This window comes from Dendrobium catenatum, unplaced genomic scaffold (genome assembly GCF_001605985.2).
Source record: "Dendrobium catenatum unplaced genomic scaffold, ASM160598v2 fragScaff_scaffold_738, whole genome shotgun sequence".
Lineage (NCBI taxonomy): Eukaryota > Viridiplantae > Streptophyta > Magnoliopsida > Asparagales > Orchidaceae > Dendrobium > Dendrobium catenatum.
The window spans coordinates 237471-261488 of NW_021319200.1; the positions used below are offsets into that span (position 1 = coordinate 237471).

Sequence of the window (24018 nt, forward strand, 5' to 3'; positions counted from 1 at the left end):
AACGATATTAAGCTGTACAATATCTAGAAATGACTTATATATTCAAGTTTTCAAGTACGAATAACCACTTAGATAAATTAATCATGTGAGTTTAAAATAAGATTTATTATGTTCATTTAAATATTTTCCTGATTGATAATATTTTGGAAAGACGTCTATTTCCTTACAAATTGTATGCATATTCTTTTTGCATACAGATTATAATAGAAATCATTATAAAAGCATGCAACAATACAAGTAAGAATTATGAATATGTGAAGTTTAATAAATATCAATTTCAATAAATTTTGGCTATAAAGTGATGTACAACTTATTAATACAGGTGGGGCAAAAGGGTCCACATGTATGAAATTGCATTATAAGTAGGGAAAAAGGGACCCCAAAGAAATTATACATGTATAGCAGGTGGGGCAAAAGGGGCACTTAAAGAGGCAAAAGGATCATCTATGTTATTCAATAGCTATAATGTCAGGTTTATCTGGGCTCCATTGAACATGCTGATTAAAGTTTAGCCAAAATCTTTAAAATACTAATATTGATATTCAACATAGACTTCAAAGTAAGTAAATGTTAAAGCCAAATATCATTTATAAAGTTTTATCAAGTCTATGTAATTTATGATTTCAATGTTGCAAGTTTTATAATCATACAATTTAACTATTATTGATATTTGTATAACTTATTGAGCCTCATAACTCATTAGTTATTTCATACTAGTTGTTATATGTACAAGAAAGGAAAGAGTCATTGAAGAATGAGTTGCAATGTTATTTTATTTTATATGCTAGTGGTTAGCTCTGTTTATAAATCTACAACTGATGTAAACAGTTCGTTGGATACTATTTGAGATTTTTCTTAGTGTCTCTGTAAGTAAGTGTTTGATGTAACTTGGAGTTATTAAATGCTCCGTTTATGTAATAAATGAAATGTTATTGGATGTTTTATATCAATTTCTAAATTATGAAATGTATCATATAATAAATGATGGAAAAATATTATGTTTATACATGTGATACTCTATAATATTGTTAAATAATATTGTGAGGTGTTATAAAAATGGTATCAAAGCAAAGATTTAAAGTTCTGATGATTTAATTATGGAAGCATAAGCAAATTTAGTTTACTAGGGAAAAAGGATTGTATTTGATGAAATTATTACAGGCCCGGAAGAGAGATATATTCTAAGTTAGTAATAAGTCTAGTTTCAATTTGGCTTGTATATAAGCATATGAAAATAACATCTAAATAGGAGTACATGATTAAATAAATGCATAATTATTGATATAATGCATTGCAGATATAATGACTGAAAATTTTTTGAAAGGACTGATGATAAGTCATCTTAGCCAGATAGGATATCTAAGGGTCCTGAAAATATGGCACTAGTAGGAGGCACTGCACCGAGAGTAGACCATGCACTAATAGGACCTAATGTTGTAATGTAATGTAAGGAAATTTAATGCAAATGCAGATAATGAGCATGATGATGCAGATGATGGAAAGAATGCAATATATCGTGGGATCTGCAACACCTAATGTTTCACTAGTCATTCCTACCACTCATGGTAGTAGTGCAATTACTGAGACAAGTGATCCTATGGGAGCAGAAGTGGACAAGCATTTTAAGCACTTCCAGAGTCAAAAACCTCCATTGTTTAAAGGAGTCAATGCCATAAGAGTTGAAGATTGTATTATCATAATTGAGAAAATTTTGAATGGAATGAGATGTCTTGAGAACCGACGTGTATCCCTAGCAATCTTTATTTTAGAAGATGAACCTAAAAGGTGGTGAATAGGACAACATCTAGAAAAATTCAAAGATAGATCATAAGATCAAATTACTTGAAAGGACTTTGAACAAGTCTTTAGAGAGTGGTATATTCCTCCATCAGCAAAACAGGCAATACAGGAAAGTTTTGTAAACCTAAATCAAAGAGTAAAGACTATTATTTAGTATGAAGCAGAATAAACATCTCTATCAAGGTATGCTCCCCAACTTATCAGCACTCCAACTGAAAAGTGCTATAGATGTTTTAAATGTTTGAGAGATTTATTGATACTATCTTTAATTCCTCTTCACATAAAAGATTTTGCTGAATTAGTGGAAAGTACTAGACTGTTAGAAAATGATATATAAGTGGTCAAACTGAAATGGGATAATAATATTAGAAAAATATAAAGTGATCACAAATGTGGATCATCAAAAAAGCAGAAATTCCATCAGAGTCAACAGCAGCAGTCTACAAGATTCCCTACAATATCAGTTTGTGCAAATTATGGAAGGTCTCATCTAGGAAGATGTCTGATAAACTCAGGAAAAATGTTATCTATGTGGAGAATCAAGACATATCAAGAGAAATTGTCGGAAGAATGTTCAAGGAGGCAGAGAATTTGAAGGAAGACATAGGGCATATCAATACAGAGGTGCTAGGTCACAAGTGAATCAACCAGCTTTGAAGATAAAAAGAAAAACCTAAGGTGAAGCATTCAGATCAGCACCGGCTTGAGTATTTATTTTAAATTTTCAAGAGGCTAAGGAATCTTTTGAAGTGGTAAGAGGTGTTTTAAATATCTCAAATTTATTTGCTAGAATTGTTTTTTATTATGGTGCGTCTAATTATTTTATATCTGAGATATTTTATGAAAAATTGCATGTGAAACCTTTTGTTTTTACTCCTGTGTTGAGTGTTAGATTACCTGCTAATAATTATTTAAATGTCAGTACATCATGTACAGTCAAATTTACAAGCTGACTTGATAGTACTTCCATTGGTGGAGTTCGAAGTAATTTTAGGAAAGAATTGGTTGGTCGAATATTTTGCCACCATTGAATGTTGGAAGAAAATGGTCAGAATTGATTTACCTGTGGAAGATGTATTTTATTTTCAGTGTGAAAGGGGAGTAATTTAATCATTGATTGCTTTTTGTTACGTACATTAAAGTATTAGAGCGTGTAAAGTAATTTTTTTAGTCAAGTTAGAAGCAACTAAAGTGAAGGGTAATGATATAAATTCTATTTCTATAGTGAATGAATTTGTAGATATTTTCTCTAAGGAATTGAATGATTTATCTCAAGAAAGAGATGTTGAATTTTCAATAAAACTTCAACCTAGAACAAATCCAATTGTGAAAACACTTTATAGAATGACAACCAAGTTATTGCAAGAATTGAAAAGTCAGTAACCAGAATTGATTGGAAAACATTTTATCAGACCCCGTACATCTCCTTGTAGTGCACCTGTATTATTTGTCAAAAAGAAAGATGGTTCAATAGAACATTGTATTGATTACATAGAATTAAATAAGGTGAATATTAAAAATAAGTACCCTCTTCCAAGAATAAAAGATCTATTTGATCAATTAGCAGGTGTTTCTTTATTCACCAGAATCAATTTGATATCAGGTTAGAGTGAAAGAAGATGATGTTGAGAATACCTCTTTTGGTATCAGGCATGGGCATTATAAATTTTTGATTATGTCATTTGAATTAATCAATGCCCCAATAATGTTCATGGATATGATGAATATAATTTTCAGACCTTTTATAGATCAATTTAATATTGTTTTTATTAATGACATTTTAATCCATTCCAAGAATGATGAAAAGCATACAAATCATTTGAAAATTATTCTGGAATTATTGAGGCAACATAAATTGTTTGCTAAATATTTTAAATATGAATTTTGGTTAAAGAATATTTTAATCTTATGGTACATTGTCAATGGGGAAGGTATATCAGTGGATCCAAAAAAGATAAAAGCAGCAGTGGAATGATTAAGACCAACTAATGTGATAGAGGTTAGAAGTTTCTTAGGATTGGCAAGATAATACGAAAGATTTGTTAAAGACTTTTCTCAAATTACTTTGTCTTTATCCAAATTGACCAAGAAAGATTAAATTTGAACGGACTAATTATTGTGAGCAAAGTTTCCAAGAATTAAAGCAGTGTTTAACAACTGCACTTGTATTGACAATTCGATCTGGAACTGAAAGATTTTAATTATTTAGCGATAGCTTCTCTGAAAGGATTGGGTTGCGTGTTGATGCAAAATAAAAAAAGTGATTGTCTATGCTTTCAGACAGTTAAAACCTCATGAAAATAATTATCCAACTCATGATTTATAATTGGCTGTATTAGTATTTGCATTAAAATTTTGAAGATTTTACTTGTATGGGGTGAGATGTGAAATATTTACATATCATAAAAGTTTGAAATATATTTTCACTCAAAAGAAATTAAATCTGAGATAGATAATATGGTTAGAATTGACAAAAGATTATGGGTAAATTAGGCTAGAATCGAGCCCAAATCGAATCCGAATTTAGTCAATTTGAGTCAATATAGGTTCATTTGGGTTCGATCAAGTCAATTTCACAAAATTAAACTTGAAACGGTGTCAAATTGCATCGAATTTGGTTCGACGAGGCTCAATTTGGACCGATTTTGGGTCGGCTCGATCAATTGGCCTTTAATTTGATGAAATTAAATTTAATTTCATCTAATCAGGTCCCGATTTATGTAAATTGATGCTCGATGATAGTTGATTGAGTCGATCGAGTGTAGTTGGGCTACAATATGCTCGATTTGGGCTTGACATGTCTATAATAAGAGCCCCTCTATAAGAGATGCAAACCCCCTAATATTTATACAAACATGGTAACAAGCCTCTATGGCTCTGTGGAAACATTTGATGGGTTACCTTCCATCATCATTCTTTTCATCATCAACATTCATTATAATTGGATTTATGAGTCCACTAGCGCCTCTATTAGAGATTTGTAGTTCAGGAAAATAATATTTTCCACTGCCATAATAAGAGTTATTAACAAATATATCATCAAATTATTGTTGGGTAAACGCTTTGACATTAGCATAATTTTTTTTTCACTTCTTCAGGCACTATGATACAAAGTGCAGTATTTTTATAACACTAAAAAAACTCTTTAATTCTTGTAACGCTCATTTTAACTTCTTTCTTACAATAAATGTATTTCAAATAAATGTCTTCCCATTCCCAAAAAAAATCACTTAACTGCTTTCATGTAGAATCTTTTCTATTGGGCCCCACATTTTCCATTGAACACCTTTCAAAAGTTCTCACCAACTTTAAATAACAATAAGCTAAAAAAGTAACCCACAACAGCAATAGAGAAGGGAGAAGAAAAAATAAAACAAAACCAGAATGAAAGAGAAGATAAGAAATGAGGTAGGAGAATGGCTACTGATTAGGGTTGGTGATAGCACAATAATTGTGGTGGCATAGGACCAGTGTCAGAGCAACGTCAAAGGCACAACAGCGATTGAAACACAAAAACACAGAAAAAACAACAAAGTTCACAAGTTTCACCTCAGTGGCTCCTTCAGCTTCAAATTTTCAGCAGACTATTTGTGCAACTTACATTTCATTATCTTATACAAGTGCCACTACCACTAGCAAACTTATACAATCATTTCTTAATCTATCTTCCTGGCATTGCCCATACATTCCTCTTAAATTTTTCATTTCTACCACATTCATGTTGGTTATCTGTGACTTCTTTATCGCCCATTACATTGATCCATATGGCATAGCCAATCTAATTGCTATTTTATAAATTTACATTCAAGTCCGTATGGTGTTCTCTTAGAATAGCACACCTAGGGCAATTTCATTTTATTAATTACTTAGCCTTAATTTTATAAGAGATCTATATCTATCTCTATATTCTTCTATAGAGTAGATTCTTTTTTTTTTTTTTTTTTTTTGAAGAAATGCACTAGGCAAATTTTATTAAACATAAAAGAATAGCCTAAGACTCCCATCGCATTCCTCCTTTAACAATGAAATAAAGGAAGGAGGAATATTATTACAACTAATATCATCCCAAAAAAAACTGCATAGTTAGCAAACAAATCGGCTAACATATTACAGTTTCTATTGGTGAAAAGAAATAAAGCTTGCTTGAATCATTAAGAAAAACTATATCCTTCGGATTTAATATTTCCTTATTGACTTTATCCTTATTCAACATTATTTTCAGAAAAAAATTGATAACATTATAATTATCCCCTTCAATGATGATATCGTTAGCCTAAAGCATCAAATCTTTTATGAATCTTCTCAAAGAAAGAATAGAAAATAGTTCCAATTGCAAACTATCCCAACGAAGACAACTAAATCCAAAGGCACACAAGAATCTACCTTTATAGTCTCTAAATACACCGCCCACACCTGCTTTGTTCGAACTCAACAAGGAAACATCCACATTAACCTTATTCCAATTGGGAGGGGGGGATGTGAGGAGGGCCAAGATGTAAAACCCGAAAATACTATTTTAGGGCGTCACACGCTTTTCAAAGACCGCGACGATATTTAAGTGAAATTTTCAAGGTTAACGGAATTCGACGAAATAATTTTAAAAAATCCTACGCAAAATTCTGATCGTTTTGGTATATTACACTTATACCTAATTTCGTCTATTTTAGGAATTAAAATATATTAAAGTTTCAAAAGGACAACTATACCACTAATCTTTTAAAAGCTTAGATTTATTTAAGTAAGGGCATTTTAGACTTTTATCAAACCCAAATTCCCTTAATAGGTAATACCTGAACCCCTCCCCCATTATTTCACGCGATCGGCAGAACGAGAAGGGCAGAACCGAGAGGGGCGGACGGCGGGCTTCGACGAGGTTCTTTCCGGCGATGATCTTCCGGCAAACTTTTAGGTCAAATCGAAGAGGACGACAAGAGGAACACTCCGGTATGATTATTTTTAAGTGAAACTTTCTCGATCTCTAGATTTTTGGAAAATAAAATTTTAGGGTTTTATAGAATTTTGATTTGTCTTTCGATTTCTCTTTACGAAACTTTTAAGGGATGTTTATAGGAACATTTTAACGGTAATAGTAAAGAAATTGGAGGAATTTTTGGAAATTTATAAATTAGAGTTTTTGACCTAAAACTTAATTTCGTAAAACACCTATACGAAAATGATTTCTAAGGGTATTGGGAATGATTTTATAGTAGAAATTTTGATTTTGGACGAAAATTTCATTTTCACTAATTTTCATAATTATTTAATCCGAAAATTAACATATAATCATAATCATATGTTTAGGATTTAGTATGGAGCGATAATTTGATGAAATTAGAGTTTTATGAATTTTCAAAATTTTAGTATTTATTTAATCTGAAAATTTAGGTTTATTTAATTAATTATCCTTTAAATGTCATAAGGAATGGTTAAGGGAAAATACCGGGTTTAGCAATTAGACTTAGGAAATTTGATTTTTAATTATGTGACACATCTCTTTTGTAAACTATTTAGGTTCTGACCATTAAAGTTTAAGGTGAAAGAATTTGGTCGAAGCGATGTGTCGTACTTGGTTTGAGGTAGGTGTTCAGACCCCAGTTAAGTTTATAAGTGCTTTAAAATTTTTATGCTTAATGAAATTTCATGTATTTATTTTGATTATTAATTAATGTTTTAAATTCATTGATTCTGCAAGTTTATGTCTTTATATTTTTGCATTAACTGTTGAAAAACATATGAACCATATGAAAAGCATTTGGGCATGAAAATATATGAGGCTTATGAAAGAAAATTGAACGGAAATGAAAATATTTAAATGGAATAAAATTTTCTTGTATGTTGATCCGGAAGTGCCAAAAAATGTTAATGATAAAGGGACTTACAAAAGTCAAATGGTAATGGGGCTTACAAAAGCCAAATGGAAATGGGGCTTGTAAAAGCCAAATGGTAAAGGAAATGGTCAAAATTTGACTGCATACCTGATCAATATAAAAAAGGGTACTTCTAGGACGGGTGTATACATATGACATAAGTATTTTTGCATCTGCATTGCATATGAATAAGATGACAGAAAAGAATTATGAAAGGAATGAAATGTTAATGAAATGATTAAAAAAAATAAGATTGAAAGTTTTAAGAATTTTGACTTGTAAGATGTTATGAATTAGTTTCTAATTTTAAAATATTTTATTTATATATCTTATGAAATTAACTGAGCTATGAATTACCTGCTGAGCGTTGGCTTATTCCTCGTTTAAAAATCTTTTTCAGGAGGGAAGTGATGGCTGCTCGACGACCTTATATGTATCGTCGTAGGGGACCTCAAGATGAAAGGTTCCTTTTTGTGTTTTCAGTTTGAGTCATTGTGTTTGTTTCATTGTAGTTCTTGAATTTGAGGTTTATGTAATTGTGAAAGTTTATATTATGATGATGGGTTTGAGAGTTTTATTGGTTATGAGACAGTTGATCAGTTTGTAACATTTGAGTTTGAAGTTTATTAGTGGCTCTTTCATGTATTTTGGGAAGATATTTATGTTCTGACCTTAAGTTTTAAATGAAAATATGTTATTTATTATGCTCTTCCGTACGACCGACTGTTCCCGCCCCGATATAATCGAGCTAGCCGGGCCGGGTCGTGACAAGAGTGGTATCAGAGCAAAGGTTTAATAATGATCAATGAAAGAGCCTATAGGATGATTGATTGAGTTTTAGAATGTGTAGGAAGTGTAATTTTATGATTATTTGTGACTTATGATTGATGTGTTTTATCTCAGGAGTATGGATCCTGAGCAGAATGTCACTGATGACATTAATATGGAGGAAGGGAGGGAGCTACCAGAAGTAGTTGAACCTCAGAGAAATAATAGTATGGAGTTATTCACTCAGATGATGAAAGCGATGACTTAGATGATTAGGACTTCCCAAAATTAGGCCAGTGGAAGTGGGGTCGACCTATGGATAAGAGCCTAAAGCTGTTTCAAGATATGAAGCCTCCACTGTTCTCAAGTGGTAGACCTATAGAAGCTGAGAACTGGCTAATGCGGATTGAGAATATCCTTGAGGGCATGTCTTGCCCAGAGGACAGGAGAGTTACACTGGCTGCTTATGCTTTTGATGGCGAGGCTGAGAGATGGTGGAGGAGTCGGTTAGAAGAAACCTTTGGAGGAAGACAAAGCAATCAAGTTTCCTGGGAGGAGTTTGTAAAGGCATTCAGATATTGATATGTGCCCAGGAGACATATGCGGGATAAGTTCAATAGATTGGTTCAGGGAGACCGATCTGTTTCTTAGTATGAGACAGAATTTACAATGTTATCCAGATATGCACCACACCTGATACCCAATGCTGAAGAGAAGAGCAATCATTTTCTGATTGGGTTAAAGGACATGATAAGGCAACCTCTTGTGCCTTTGGAATTGAGGATTATCCCACTTTGGTGAAAAGAGCCAGAAGTATTGAGATGGACATGCTGGCAACTCAGAAGATGAGGGATTTTTAGAAGAGAAAGATGGAGGGCAGGTCAAAGCCTTCTCAGATGGCACAGTCTTCTCAGTCAGGGGTTTCTACTTAGAAGAAACCCAGATCCAGTGGTTCTGATAGTAGTGCTTCAACTGCTACATTGTGCAGAAAGTGTTGGAGAACGCATAAGGGAGAGTGCCTCTCAGGCACTAATACTTGTTACTGGTGCCATCAGCCTGGGCACATGGCAAAGTCTTGTCCTCTTTTGGGTCAAAAATCTGCTACAGAGGTGAGGTCAGGCAACAATACTCAGAGGATAACTGGTAGACCAAGAGCTATGGAGTCTACAGCTTCTGTTCCTTCTCAAGGTCAGACTCGTCAGAATGTTCAACCACGAGTCTATGGATTGTCCCAGCAAGAAGCTAAGGGGTCTCCTGATGTGGTTACAGGTGCGTAATTTAATTAATTGCAATGAATTTTTTTTAATGAAATTGAAATGATCAATGAATGAAAATGAAAGAAACAATTAATGAATAACATGTTTCGTAAATGAATTCTGTAACTTTTCATGTTTAGGGACAATCTTAATGTGCGATAAACCCTTTAGAATTCTTTTTGATACTGGAGCGTCACACTCCTTTATTTCAGAAGAATTTCTTAGATCTGTTAAATTGCTTCCTACAATTATGATTAAGTCTCTATCAGTTTTAATGCCTGATGGGAATCATATGGAAGAAAATCAGAAATGTAAAGTGAATTTGAGGATTTGTAATAAGGACTTGGAAGCAGATCTGATTGTCTTGCCTCTATCTGAGTTTGATGCAATCTTAGGCATGGATTGGTTATCTTGCCATTTCGTGACTATAGATTGTAACAAAAAGGAGGTAACGTTCTGTATGCCAGGAGAGTAGAAGTTTAAATTTCAGGGAGATAAGGGAGTAACTGCAGTGATTGTGTCATCCTTGAAGGCCTTTCAGATATTAACGAAAGGGTATGAAGGCTTCTTCGCCTATGTTATGGAAGAGAAAAAGGAGGAAAGAGAGCTGAAGGATATCCCAATTATTCAGGAATTTCTATAAGTGTTTTCAGATGATTTGTCTGGTTTGCCTCTAAGTAGAGAAATAGATTTCTCTATTGAGTTAGTGGCAGGAGCTGAACCTGTTGCTAAGGCTCCTTACAGAATGGCAATTAAGGAGCTTAAGGAGTTGAAGGAGCAATTGCAAGAGTTGCTTGAGAAGGGTTTCATCAGGCCTAGTACCTCCCCTTAGGGTGCTCCTATACTGTTTGTGAAGAAGAATGATGGAAGCCTAAGGCTTTGTATAGATTACAGAGAGCTGAATAAGTTGACAGTGAATAACAAGTATCCTCTTCCAAGGATAGATTATTTGTTTGATCAGTTGGAAAGTGCTTCAGTGTTTTCCAAGATTGATTTGATGTCAGGGTACCACCAGCTCAGGGTTGCAGAAGAGGATATTGCAAAGACTGCTTTCAGTACCAGATATGGGCATTATAAGTTTGTAGTAATGCCCTTTGGTTTGACAAATACCCCTGTGGTGTTTATGAATCTCATGAATAGAATCTTTAAGTCTTCTTTAGATCTATTCGTGATAGTATTCATAGATGACATACTTGTTTACTCCCCTGATGAAAGGATGCATGCAAATCATTTAAGGTCAATATTGTATATCTTAAAAGATAATGATTTGTATGCTAAGTTCTCCAAGTGTGAGTTTTGGTTGAAGAGTGTTAAATTTTGGGGCATGTGATTGCTGGTGGGAAGATATCTGTGAATCAGCATAAGGTGCAAGCAATAGCAGACTGGCCAAGACCTGCTACAGTGACTGAGGGTAGGAGCTTTTGGGGTTGGCAGGCTACTACAGGAGGTTTGTTCAGGGATTTTCACAGATAGCTATGCCACTATCCAAATTGACTCAGAAAGCAGTGAAGTTTGAATGGACAGCTCAGTGTGAGGAAGCTTTTCAGAGGTTGAAGCAGTGTTTGATAACTGCTCCAGTACTGACTATTCCTTCAGGGACAGACGGGTTTCATCTTTACAGTGATGCCTCACATAAAGGGTTGGGTTGTGTACTGATGCAGAATGGGAGAGTCATTGCCTATGCTTCTAGGCAATTGAAGAATCATGAGAGGAATTACCCAACCCACGATCTGGAGTTAGCAACGGTAGTTTTTACCTTGAAGATCTAGAGGCATTACTTGTACGGAGTTCAGTGTGAAGTTTTTACTGACCACCAGAGTTTGAAGTATATCTTCACTCAGAAGGAATTGAATCTAAGGCAGAGGAGATGGCTATAACTCATAAAGGATTATGAGTTGGATATTAAGTATCACCCGGGCAAAGCAAATGTGGTTGCTGATGCTTTGAGCAGAAAGAATTCAGGTAGTGCAAATTGGATGATTACACAGTAGCAGGAGTTGATAAAGGATTTGGAGAAGTTAGAGATTTCAGTGGTTCAGCCCAGTGATGTAGAAATTATAAGGTTGAATCAGACTACAATTATGTCAACCTTTCTAGAAAGGGTACGAGAAGCTTTACCACTTGATGCAGATTTTAAGAAGATACTGGATTTGGTTAGTATGGGTCACATTGAATATTTTGAACTTGATGGTGAAGGATTGCTTCGATATAAGGGCAGATTGTGCATTCCAGATGTGGATGATTTGAGGAAAGAAGTTCTTTAAGAAGCTCACTACTCCAGTTACACCATTCACCCAGGCAGTAATAAGATGTATCAGGACTTGAAGGAGGTGTTTTTGTGGTCAGGATTGAAGAGAAGTGTGGCTGATATAGTGGCCAAATGTATTTCATGTTAGATGGTTAAGGCTAAACATCAGAAGCCAGAAGGATATCTACAGCCCTTACCCATACCAGAGTGGAAATGGGAAGACATTGCTATGGATTTCGTGGTTGGTTTACCCAGATCCAGAAGAGGATGTGACACTTTATGGGTGATTATTGATAGGTTGACTAAGTCTGCACACTTTATACCTATCAAACGGTCTGATCCAGTTGAAAAATTGGCAAGCTTGTATGTTGATCAGATTGTCAGATTGTATGGAGTACCTAAGACTACAATGTCAAACCGAGATGGGAGATTTACTTCCAAATTTTGGAAGAAAGTTCAGGAAACTTTGGGTACCAGACTTACTTTTAGTACTGCTTTCCACCCTCAGACAGATGGGCAGTCAGAAAGAACCATCCAGACTTTAGAAGATTTGCTCAGGTTATGTGTTCTGGATTTTAATGGTAAGTGAGAGGCATATGTACCTTTGATTGAATTTGCCTACAACAACAGCTTTCAAGCAAGTATTGGCATGGCTCCTTATGAGGCTTTGTATGGGAGAAGATGTAAGACACCTTTAAATTGGGCTGAAACTTGGGAAAGGAGGGTTATTGGTGCTGATCTAGTTGATGACGCTATAAAGAAAATCAGATTGATCAGAGATAGATTGAGGGCAGTGCAGGACAGACAGAAGAAATATTATGATGCCAAGTACCGACCAGTTGAGTTTGATGTTCAAGAGTTTGTGTTCTTTAAAGTCAGTCCGATGAAGGGAGTGAAGAGATTTGGCAAAGTAGGAAAGCTGAGTCCAAGATTTGTAGGTCCTTTAGAGATTTCAGAAAGGATTGGAAAGGTGGCCTACAGGTTGATTCTACCAGCACATATGAGTGGAGTACATAATATGTTTCATATTTCCTCTTTAAAGAAATATATTTCAGATGAGGCTCAGAGGATTAGTACTGATGTGGTAGACATTCAACCTGAATTGACTTTTGTGAATGAACCAGAGAAGATTCTTGACTATGAGGTTAAGCAATTGAGGAGCAGAGCGATTCATTTTGTTAAGGTGCTTTGGAAGCACAGTTCTGAGAAGGATGCCACCTGGGAGAAAGAGTCAGAAATGAGGGAGAGCTACCCTCATTTGTTTGGCTAAGGTATAGCTTTACTGTTTATTTTTTTTCTTTAAATTTCGAGGACAAAATTTCTTTTTAGGAGGGGAGAATTGTAAAACCCGAAAATGCTATTTTAGGGCGTCGCACGCTTTTCAAAGCACCGCGACAAGATTTAAGTGAAATTTTCAATGTTAACGGAATTCAACGAAAATAATTTTTGAAAATCCTACGTGAAATTCTGATCGTTTTGGTATATAACACTTATACCTATTTTCGTCTATTTTAGGAATTAAAATATATTAAAGTTTCAAAAGGACAACTCTACCCCTAATCTTTTAAAAGCTTAGATTTATTTAAGGGCATTTTAGACTTTTATCAAACCCAAATTCCCTTAATAGGCAATACGCGAACCCCTCCACCATTATTTCACGCGATTGGCAGAACGAGAAGGGCGGACGGCGGGCTTCGACGAGGTTCTTTCCAGTGACGATCTTCCGGCGAAACATTTAGGTCAAATCGAAGAGGACAACGAGAGGAACACTCCGGTATGATTATTTTTAAGCGAAACTTTCTCGATCTCTAGATTTTTGGAAAAGAAAATTTTAGGGTTTTACAGAATTTTGATTTTTCTTTCGATTTCTCTGTACAAAATTTTTAAGGGATGTTTAGAGGAACATTTTAACGGTAAAAGTAAAGAAATTGGAGGAATTTTTGGAGATTTATAAATTAGAGTTTTTGACCTAAAACTTAATTTCGTAAAACACCTATACGAAAATAATTTCTAAGGGTATTTGGAATGATTTTATAGCGGAAATTTTGATTTTGGACGAAAATTTTATTTTCACTAATTTTCATAATTATTTAATCCGAAAATTAACATATAATCATAATTATATGTTTAGGATTTAGTATGGAGCGATAATTTGATGAAATTAGAGTTTTATGAATTTTCAAAATTTTAGTATTTATTTAATCCGAAAGTTTAGGTTTATTTAATTAATTATCCTTTAAATGTTGTAAGGAATGGTTAAGGAAAAATGCCGGGTTTAGCAATTAGACTTAGGAAATTTGATTTTTAATTATGTGACATATCTCTTTTGTAAACTGTTTAGGTTCTGACCATTAAAGTTTAAGGTGAAACAATTTGGTCGAAGCGACGTGTCGTACTTGGTTTGAGGTAGGTGTTCAGACCCCAGTTAAGTTTATAAGTGCTTTAAAATTTTTATGCTTAATGAAATTTCATGTCTTTAATTTTTATTGTTAATTAATGTTTTAAATTCATTGATTCTACAAGTTTATGTCTTTATATTTTTGCATTAACTGTTGGAAAACATATGAACCATATGAAAAGCATTTGGGCATGAAAATATATGAGGCTTATGAAAGGAAATTGAACAGAAATGAAAATATTTAAATGGAATAAAATTTTTATGTTGTATGTTGATCCGGAAGTGCCAAAAAATGGTAATGGTAAAGGGGGTTAAATAAGCCAAATGGTAATGGGGCTTGTAAAAGCCAAATGGTAAAGGAAATGGCCAAAAATTGACTGCGTACCTGATCAGTACGAAAAAGGGTACTTCCGGGATGGGTGTATACATATGACATAAGTATTTTTGCATCTGCATTGCATATGAATAAGATGACATAAAAGAATTATGAAAGGAATGAAATGTTAATGAAATGATTAAAAAAATAAGATTGAAAGTTTTAAGAATTTTGACTTGTAAGATGTTATGAATTAGTTTCTAATTTTAAAATACTTTATTTATGTATCTTATGAAATTAACTGAGCTATGAATTACCTGCTGAGCGTTGGCTCATTCCTCGTTTAAAAAACTTTTTCAGGAGAGAAGTGATGGCTGCTCGATGACCTTATATGTATCGTCGTAGGGGACCTCAAGATGAAGGTTCCTTTTTGTGTTTTCAGTTTGAGTTTTTGTGTTTGTTTCATTGTAGTTCGTGAATTTGAGATTTATGTAATTGTGAAAGTTTATGTTATGATGATGTGTTTGAGAGTTTTATTGGTTATGAGACAGTTGATCAGTTTGTAACATTTGAGTTTGAAGTTTATTAGTGGCTCTTTCATGTATTTTGGGATGATATTTATGTTCTGACCTTAAGTTTTAAATGAAAATATGTTATGTATTATGCTCTTCTATACGACCGACTGTTCCCACCCGATATAATCGGGCTAGCCGGGCCGGGTCATGACACGAGATAACTGACAAAGCTAGTTAGCATCCTAGTTCTCCCAAATCTGATTATCCCGAAAAGAAGCCACAGCCAAACTAAAAGAATTAGCTGCTATGAAAGACGAGCTATCCTTTGATCCACTATGGATTAACTTGTTCCTGCTTTTCCAACACCAGAATACAGCCGAACAATACAAATTCCCGGAAAAGGGATCTGAATTAGCCAGTTGTTTCAGTAACTTGATACACTCTTCAAGTGAGCAAACAACCGAAAGAGAGAATCCCCGTTTACTAAGAGAAATAAACACTTTAGAGATCTTCAAACACTTGGTTGTCGCATGATCTGAATCTTCAACGTCTAAACAACCCCTTGGACAACCATTAAACTCCATAAGTCTTTTATTCACCAGAAAGTTATTTGAAGGGATGGCATTCATGTTCAAACGCCACCAAAATAACTCAACACGAGGTCTCAACTTGAGTTTATTGATCCAGCTCCAATGATCCTCCTCCCCACCATCTTCAATAGATTTATCAAAAGCTAGAGCAGAAATAGACTTCCTTAAACACTTGATAGACAGCTCCAAACAATCCTTCTGATCATCTAAATAAATTGGGACAGACAAAACTAGATACACCAAATGCTGTCCAAAAACCTGTCTAAGCTGGGATTCATTCCATTTCCCCTCCTTGAAGACATTCATTCTCCACATTCATATTGGTGACAAATGTAGGCCTCCTCTCAATATTTTTATCCAAAATCCACGTATCTCTAGTGATATTAATCTCATTACCTGTAGAAATCATCCATCTAACAATCGGATGAAGAATTTTCGCTCCATCCAAAATAAGCTTCCAAGTAGATGAAGCATTCCTCTTAGGACAAGAATTCCAGACATCTTCATCATATTTAGACGCCAAAGTCCTACTGAGTAGGGAGTAAGGTTTTGAGATGAAGTTCCATGCCAATTTAACCCTCAAAGGGCCAACTTTCCCTACCGCAGAATGTAATCCACGACCAACTCTCCTCTTGGATTTGCACAACACGTCCCCAGCAACATAATGGAGCCCTTTACTGCCGTCAAGTTTGTAGCATAAAAAATTCCTACACATTTTAGCAAACTCACTCAAGACCCCAAAAGGAACTAATGAATGAGTTGATAAAAATATAGGAATAGAAAGAAAAGAAGAATTAGCAAGAAAAACTTTCAAGCAAGAGAAATAAACATGTTTCCCCAAACATTTAATCTATTAGAAGCTTTTTCCAAAAGACTTTGGAAATCTTAAAAGACAAATCTTGTTAAAGCAATTTTAACTAACAGATAGTCCATTTCACCAACAACCTTAAACCCCATCTCTCTTGAAAAACTCTTCACTATTCTTCTCTTAACAGACTTCCCAAAAAGCATAGAAGACTTTTGAAAATTATTTTTTTGTCCAGACCACTTACAATACATACAGAGAATATTATTCACTTTCTTCGCAATCCTGAGGTTAGCCTCAAAAAATATAATAATATCATCCGCAAACAGTAAATGAGAAATTCTCTGTGCATTTGGAGCCATTTTTATACCAATACTTCTCCCACTTCGAGCAAATGCATCCGATAACAATTGTGAGCACATAATGAAAAGATATGGAGACAAGGGACAACCTTGTCTAAACCCACTTCTTGCCTCAATCAGTCAGAGTTGTCACCATTCACCCTGATATAGAACTTCGGATCCTCCATATATAAACCTATCACAATAATGCAACATGATCGTCAAACAAAATTGCCTAATTTTTAAACTTAAATCTACTTAAATTGCACAAAATATATTTAATTTTTCTTCTACTAATCCTAAATTCACTATCTTCCAAAAATTCCACAATGTTTCACCTTTCAACTTATTTCAAAATACATTTCAACCATTTAAACTAATCAATCCACAAATAGCATGCATTAAGACACCCTAATTTGAGTATGACTTATAAGCATCTCCATTTAACATACAAAAAATGCAAATATAGTTTTAATCCTTTAACTTACTATGATTAGCAACTCTTTTGTTATTTCATAGCTATTTCTAAAACTAGTCAATGCTCCATCATATATAATTTTAATAAATATAATATTAACTTTGAGAAAAACTATATTCTTGATACACACAAAATCAATTCTTGTGGTATTCAATCATATGGATTTTCATGATCAATAAAAAGCATACACAATCAAGTTCACTCCCAATTCAATATCCTAATAACATCACATTGGACTTGCACTTCAATCTTCAATTTATTTCAATAGTTGTTCGCATAACACCTTGACTTTAAAACAAACTAACACAATCCATTCAATAAGATTTTTGCTCCAAATAACAATCAAATGCATATGCATGATCAATGGTCCCACTCTAAAGGGATTGAGATTGCTTATAATTTAACTTGAATTGGTGGAATTTTAGTGTTGATAGAAACAAGTTATTGTGTATTATTGACTTGGAAATTTAGTGTTGATAGAAAAGGAGCAACAGATAGACATACAAAAGAATAAAATAAGAAATAAAATAAAAAGCCTCAGATAGACATACAAAAGAATAAAATAAGAAATAAAATAACAAACCCCAATGTTAAAGATATCTTCTACCATAATCTCCTAATATTATTAGCAATTTATTACGCAGAAAAAATGCCAAAACTCATCTCTGAGGCCAAAGCATATTTATATATATTAGCTTAAACTTATTACATAAATGAGAAAATGATAGATGTCCAAGTGCCTTAGTGAAAATATCTAAAACTTGTTTTAAACTAGAAATGTGATTAAAAATTTTCTTGAAAAATATAAAATCTTGTATAAAATAACAATCCTCTTCATGCCTAGTGCATTCATAAAAAATGTGATTACTAACAATATAGATGGTGACTTAATAACCACAATATAAATCATAGGTTGTAAAACATGGAAATCAAACTCTCCCAAAAGAGCTTTTAAACAACATAATTTAGCAAGTAGAATGTGTCATAACTCTGTATTTTAACTTTAGCACTTGATCTGGCTACAACCATCAGCTTTTATTTTTCTTGTTGATTAAATTTCCTACAACAAATAGGTAATATCAAGAGGTTGGCCATCTATCTTCAATTTGATAGTAGAGAATACTTAAACATTTATATGCTTAGATTCAGTATACAGCAACCATTTTCCTAGACAACTCTTCGTATATCAAAGGATCATAGAACAATTTCTCAAGGCTAGTTCAGATTTTGCATGTGCTAAATAACAATACCAACAAATGACATGTCAGATCTATTAGCAGACAAATAAATGAGCTTACCAATTAACTTATGATAATAAGATGGATCAAAAAGAAAGACATCTTTTTCAGCAGTATAGTTTGAACAGTCATAGGTATTTTAACATGCTTACAACTAAAGAGGTCCATTTCTTCGAGAAATTCAGTAACATATTCTCTTTGAGAGAGGCATTCCCTTTTATTATAGGCAAACTCTATGCTAAGAACGTTCTTAGGTTGTCCCAAACCTTTGGTGATAAAGCACTTGTGCAAATAGTATTTTACCTAATAGATGACGAAACGATCACCTCCTGTGAATAAGGTACCATCCAATTCAATCGCAGGAATCAAAAAACCTGGAATAATATGTTTGATGAAGATAGTGATTTGTAGTGTTGCTTCAAAGACCAATTTTAGTGAAGACTTACACAGCTTGTCAAATCAAGCTTCTGAACTCTATATAAGTCCATAGATAGCCTTCCTATTAAGACAGAGTTCTCTTCAGCACCGCAAGGAGATTTAAAAAATGCAAGATTGGCGAGTGCAATGGTTAGCAATTGCGACAGTGTCATGCAATGAGCATCTATGGGATGGAAATGAAACAAACAGCATTGGAGCAATTGAAAGGTAAGTCCAATGCAAGCCTGAGAAAGGTGATCGTGGCATTGGAGTGAGCGCAATGTGAGCAAGAAAAGTGAATGGAGTGAAAGCAAGTGTGCATGGCATTTGAGCAAAACAATGCAAGGTTGCGAATGTGCAGGCGGAGAGATCAAGGAGAGATGGATAGATCTGCAAGAGAGATAGCATAAGGGTGGTGAGTAGCGACAATGACATTAAAATTAGAATACAAGAAAGAAACCATTAAACATATATCATCGGTTATGAGTATACCTCCTATCATAATTTCTTAGCAATATTAGGAGTCAATTAATGCCACTGAATACGCAAACATTTTGCTAAATTTAACAAGAGGACCCTTGAAGATCACCTCAAAGATAGTACAGATTTTCTAACTTATTCCTTCTTTCTCTTTTTGCTTATTCAACCATTTCTGATGAAAATTTGACCCTAACTTTAAGTCGGTTAACAATGAAGTTAACCACATAAAATATGGAGAAAATACCTGATATTGTAAGAATGCCAAGGCAGTTCTTCATTTGACAACTGCATTTTAAAAAACTATACAAGTACTAGAATAAAATACAGAACTCAATCTTAACGCCATGGATTAAAAAAAAAGTGATATAAAGGTATGTACTATATTTGATACCAAAAGGATAATTATTCAATGTAGATTTTATTTATTTTTCATAAACTATGGTCATGCAGACATATATGTGTATATATAAATTTACGTGGTTGATAAATGTTTTTATCTGTGTATATAAATTTATTTGATTGATTAATTTTTTGGGTTGTTTATCTGCACACAATACCACGAATAGATGGGGCATACTTAATTTTGAACAGACATACCTGTATAAGTACAAATTTATTCATATTATAGAGCGCATATTTCTATTTGCAAGCGTCTGCATATTAATACAAATTTTCATACTTTGCAATGACAGCATCTTACTTTCATATGTTTGTGTGTATGGAATTTCACCAGGCCTATACTTGCAAATGTATCTTAAAAGTTTATGAAACAAAATCTTCATTCAACAACAACAACATCAAGCCTAAATCCCACTATGTGGGATCAGCTACATGAATCTTTTTTTTATTCATTGTCTCCTATAATTTAAATCTAATATAATTTATAATACTTTCTAACTAAGCCTTTTTAGGTCTACCTTAACATTTCTTAACTAGGTCAGATCTAATAGATCTACTCTCCTAACCAGGTTATCAGAAGGCCAATATTTTATGTGACCAAACCATCTAAGAAGACTCTATCTGATCTTTCTTATCTGCCACTAGAACTACTCTAACATTTTCACGTCTATATTTGTTTCGCATTCTATCTCTAAGAGTAAAGCCACTCATGCATATGAGCATCTCATCAAAGCAAAAAAAAAAAAAAGATATAAATTAAAAATGAAATTTCCCACATGAAAAATGTTAGTGCATAAACATGAAAGAAAATCTATATGAATTCCTTGTTGTAGGGAATGATAGCTAACCATCCATCACATATAAAGGTCTACAAGAACAACTTTGAGGAAAACGATCCATCCTTCATTATAAAAAAGAGTTAATATAAAATTTATATCCCAAAAGTGCAATCATGACATATTAGGCATTCATTGAACTTGGATGAGGTGACATATTAGAAATTTAACAAGTTAGCTCTTCAGATCGACGCATTGACACCATCATCATTTTTTGTTTCAATTCTTTCCTTTTATTGTCAATTGTCCACTCTTTGCGCATAGAAACTTGACTCTACCTTCTAACCTATGCGATGAAGATGTTTTTATGTAGAATAGTTGCAGTATGTACCAAGCACACCAAATATGTAGGTACCTTTGAAGGAAAGATTGATAATATATAGCGGAGTTGATACCCAAAGAATAATTACTATATACAGTTTCCAATATATCTTCTACCCAACAATGTTAGCTCTTATCTAAAGGTACATAAGATTGTTTAAGAAACGAATAAAGTTTTTGTGACTGTTTTTGTGCACAGCAGAATAAATGGATGGGAGCACTTGTAACTGTATAAGCTAAATTTGTCAGTAATGTGTGTGTGTGTGAAGAAAGTAGAAAAAAAGTGCTAAAAATATGTTTACCTAAATTTAATTGTTTCCTGTTTTCAAAACAAAAAGGTCTAGTTGCCTAAAATTCAGGAAACAGCCTCAGTCCTTAGAAGTGATTTCGCTCATTTTGAAAAATCTGTCACAAATTGTCTTATATAGTCACAAAACATTAAAGCCATTTAATAAGACCAATAAGAATTAAACTACTCTAATATTACTTGACATGAATATAAGTACAATAAAATTTTATTATACACTTGATAATGCAAATATTCATATTATAGAAAATAAATCACTATAACATTACATCACAAATAGATATTGACAACTTTTAGTGAAATAAGTGTACATTAAAAAAAATAATTAAATATAACAAATTCAAACAGTACATAATTAACAATCATAAATAAAATTCTTAATGCAATTACAAGACATGGCAAGTATCATAACAAATGCCAATAAAGATATCATCACCTAGCTCAAATGAAATTCTTGAAAATGTTTTCAGTATGACTTCTTGGGAAGAAATTACAAGACATTACAGAAAGGGAAATAATGATTGGCTACTCTAAAATCTGACAAACTATGCTTATCTAAAGGACGGACTTTGATATCTGGATAATCATAAGATACAAAACAAGCTTTGTAATTAGTATAGCATTAGATTGGACAATTACTTCTCAATAATAATAAGAAGAAACGACTTAGCAGTAGTTGTTTCTCATATAACACAAATACCAAATCATATTTATAGGCAGATTCGGTTTGAAATGAATAGATAGGTCTTAAACCAAATAACTGAAAACTAAGTACTTTAAATATAAGGCGTGAAGGCAACCAAAAAGACGAAGAGTTCCCCAATGAGATCTGCAGCCGCTTGAACAGCTTTCTCTTCATTTAAAGGCCGGACCTCAACATTGGTTGCATGACCATAGATTCGCCTTTGGATATTAGTGGTGATTCGATGGTTTGCCTGGTTACAGTACCAGCACAATAAGAAACTAATTAATGCAACATTCAGTGATAACAAAACATGTCAAACATATGACAATCGGAAAGGACAAAGGGAAGGTTTTAAAAGAAATTAATCAAAAGAAAAGAAATGTCAGAAAGCCTATGTAACATGATTTTTGAAAGTGAATTGAACTAGAGCTTTACAAATGAGTATGATAATGTTAGAATTAATTCATTCGTTGGGCCGGCACTTTGTGCATACTAGTAAGCTCATAAATGATTCAATTAGGATTGACCTTGTTAGTGAGATGAAGCCACTCCAAATTGTAATGGGATTAGACGCTAATGCATCTAAGCCTTAGTTCGCTAATGCATCTTCACTATGTCCTGCCTGATAACACCTTTTATTTAAGTAATAAAATGCACCATGAAAGTTCCTATCCCATACGTGCACTACCTCCACTTCACTGTGATAGCAACAGAGGCTTTACTTCACTGAACTGGAACAGAACAAAATTACCAAATGAAGAATCAGAATGTAACTGAAATATCTGAGTTCAACTCCGTTAAGATCTCCTACTTGAACAACTCTGAACGTGACTGCAATTTTAAAGATGCAAAATTTCCATCTTATTAAAGTAGCTATTGTTCAGAGTGATGGTGAAATAGATGGGGATATTATAGCAGAATTCAAGTTGGATGGTTGAACTGGAGGAATGCATCTGGCTTGTTATGTGATAGAAATGTACCCTTCAAACTTAAGGGAAAATTCTATAAGATGGTAGTGAGGCCTGAAATGCTTTATGGTGCCAAATGTTGGCCATTAAAAGAGAAGCATAATACTAAGTTAAGTGTGGCAGAGATGAGGATGCTCAGGTGGATGAGTGGCTTTACCCTTAGAGATAGGATACAAAATGAGCATATACGTGAAAAGGTTGGAGTAGCTCCAGTAAAAGATAAGATTAGAGAGAGTCGCCTTAGATGGTTTGGTCACATAAAACGGCGGCCTTTCGATGACCCAGTTAGGAGAGTAGAGGTATTAGATTTGACTTATGTTAAGAAAAGTAGGGGTGGACCTAAAAAGACATGGTTAGAAAATATTAGGAATGACCTTTCTTTATTAGATTTAAACGAGAATTTGACTTTTACTAGGACACAATGGAGCAAAAGGATTCATGTATGAAGAAAAAGGATTCATGTAGCCGACCCCACATAGTGGGATAAAGGCTTGATGTTGTTGTTGTATTAAAGTAGCTTTGTCAACTGGATTGCTCATACTGAAAAAAAAAAAAAAACACCTTTTAGATGCAATTTCAGGATGACACTTTTAGTATGCAAATATTGTGCGAGTTTGTTTGGTTTCCCATTGAGTGTGCCACATAGTAAAATAAATTCTTATGTTAAAAAGGGAAAAAAAATTGCTGCAGTTTGTTTAGTTTCCATGATTTTGACTGTTTTGACTTTTAATATTTAAGTTTTCAATTTAAGTATTTTATGAAAATTTGTATACACCTTTTACATTTAAAAACCATTTATTGTGGAGAGTAAATGCATCTTTTATTTTATTCGTAAAAAAATTATGAAATTGTTTCCATAACTTCAAAGTCATAAGCAAGTAATTACAAATTTTATTATTTGTATATAACAACAACAATAATATCAACCCTTTATACTACTACATAGGGTTGGCTACATAAAACTTTTTTCTTCATTGTGTCATAT

The 24018-nt window shown here is 33.5% G+C and overlaps 1 protein-coding gene across 2 annotated transcripts in view; it reads right to left on the reverse strand.

Moving 5' to 3' along the window:
- LOC110106169 (OPA3-like protein) overlaps positions 1-24018 on the reverse strand; it is a 104326-nt gene that overhangs the window by 58179 nt on the left and 22129 nt on the right. For both annotated transcript variants that reach the window (XM_020835944.2, XM_020835947.2), the window contains exon 2: positions 22181-22315. In XM_020835944.2, coding sequence (XP_020691603.1) covers positions 22181-22315 — 135 coding nt within the window. The remainder of the gene's footprint in view (positions 1-22180; positions 22316-24018) is intronic.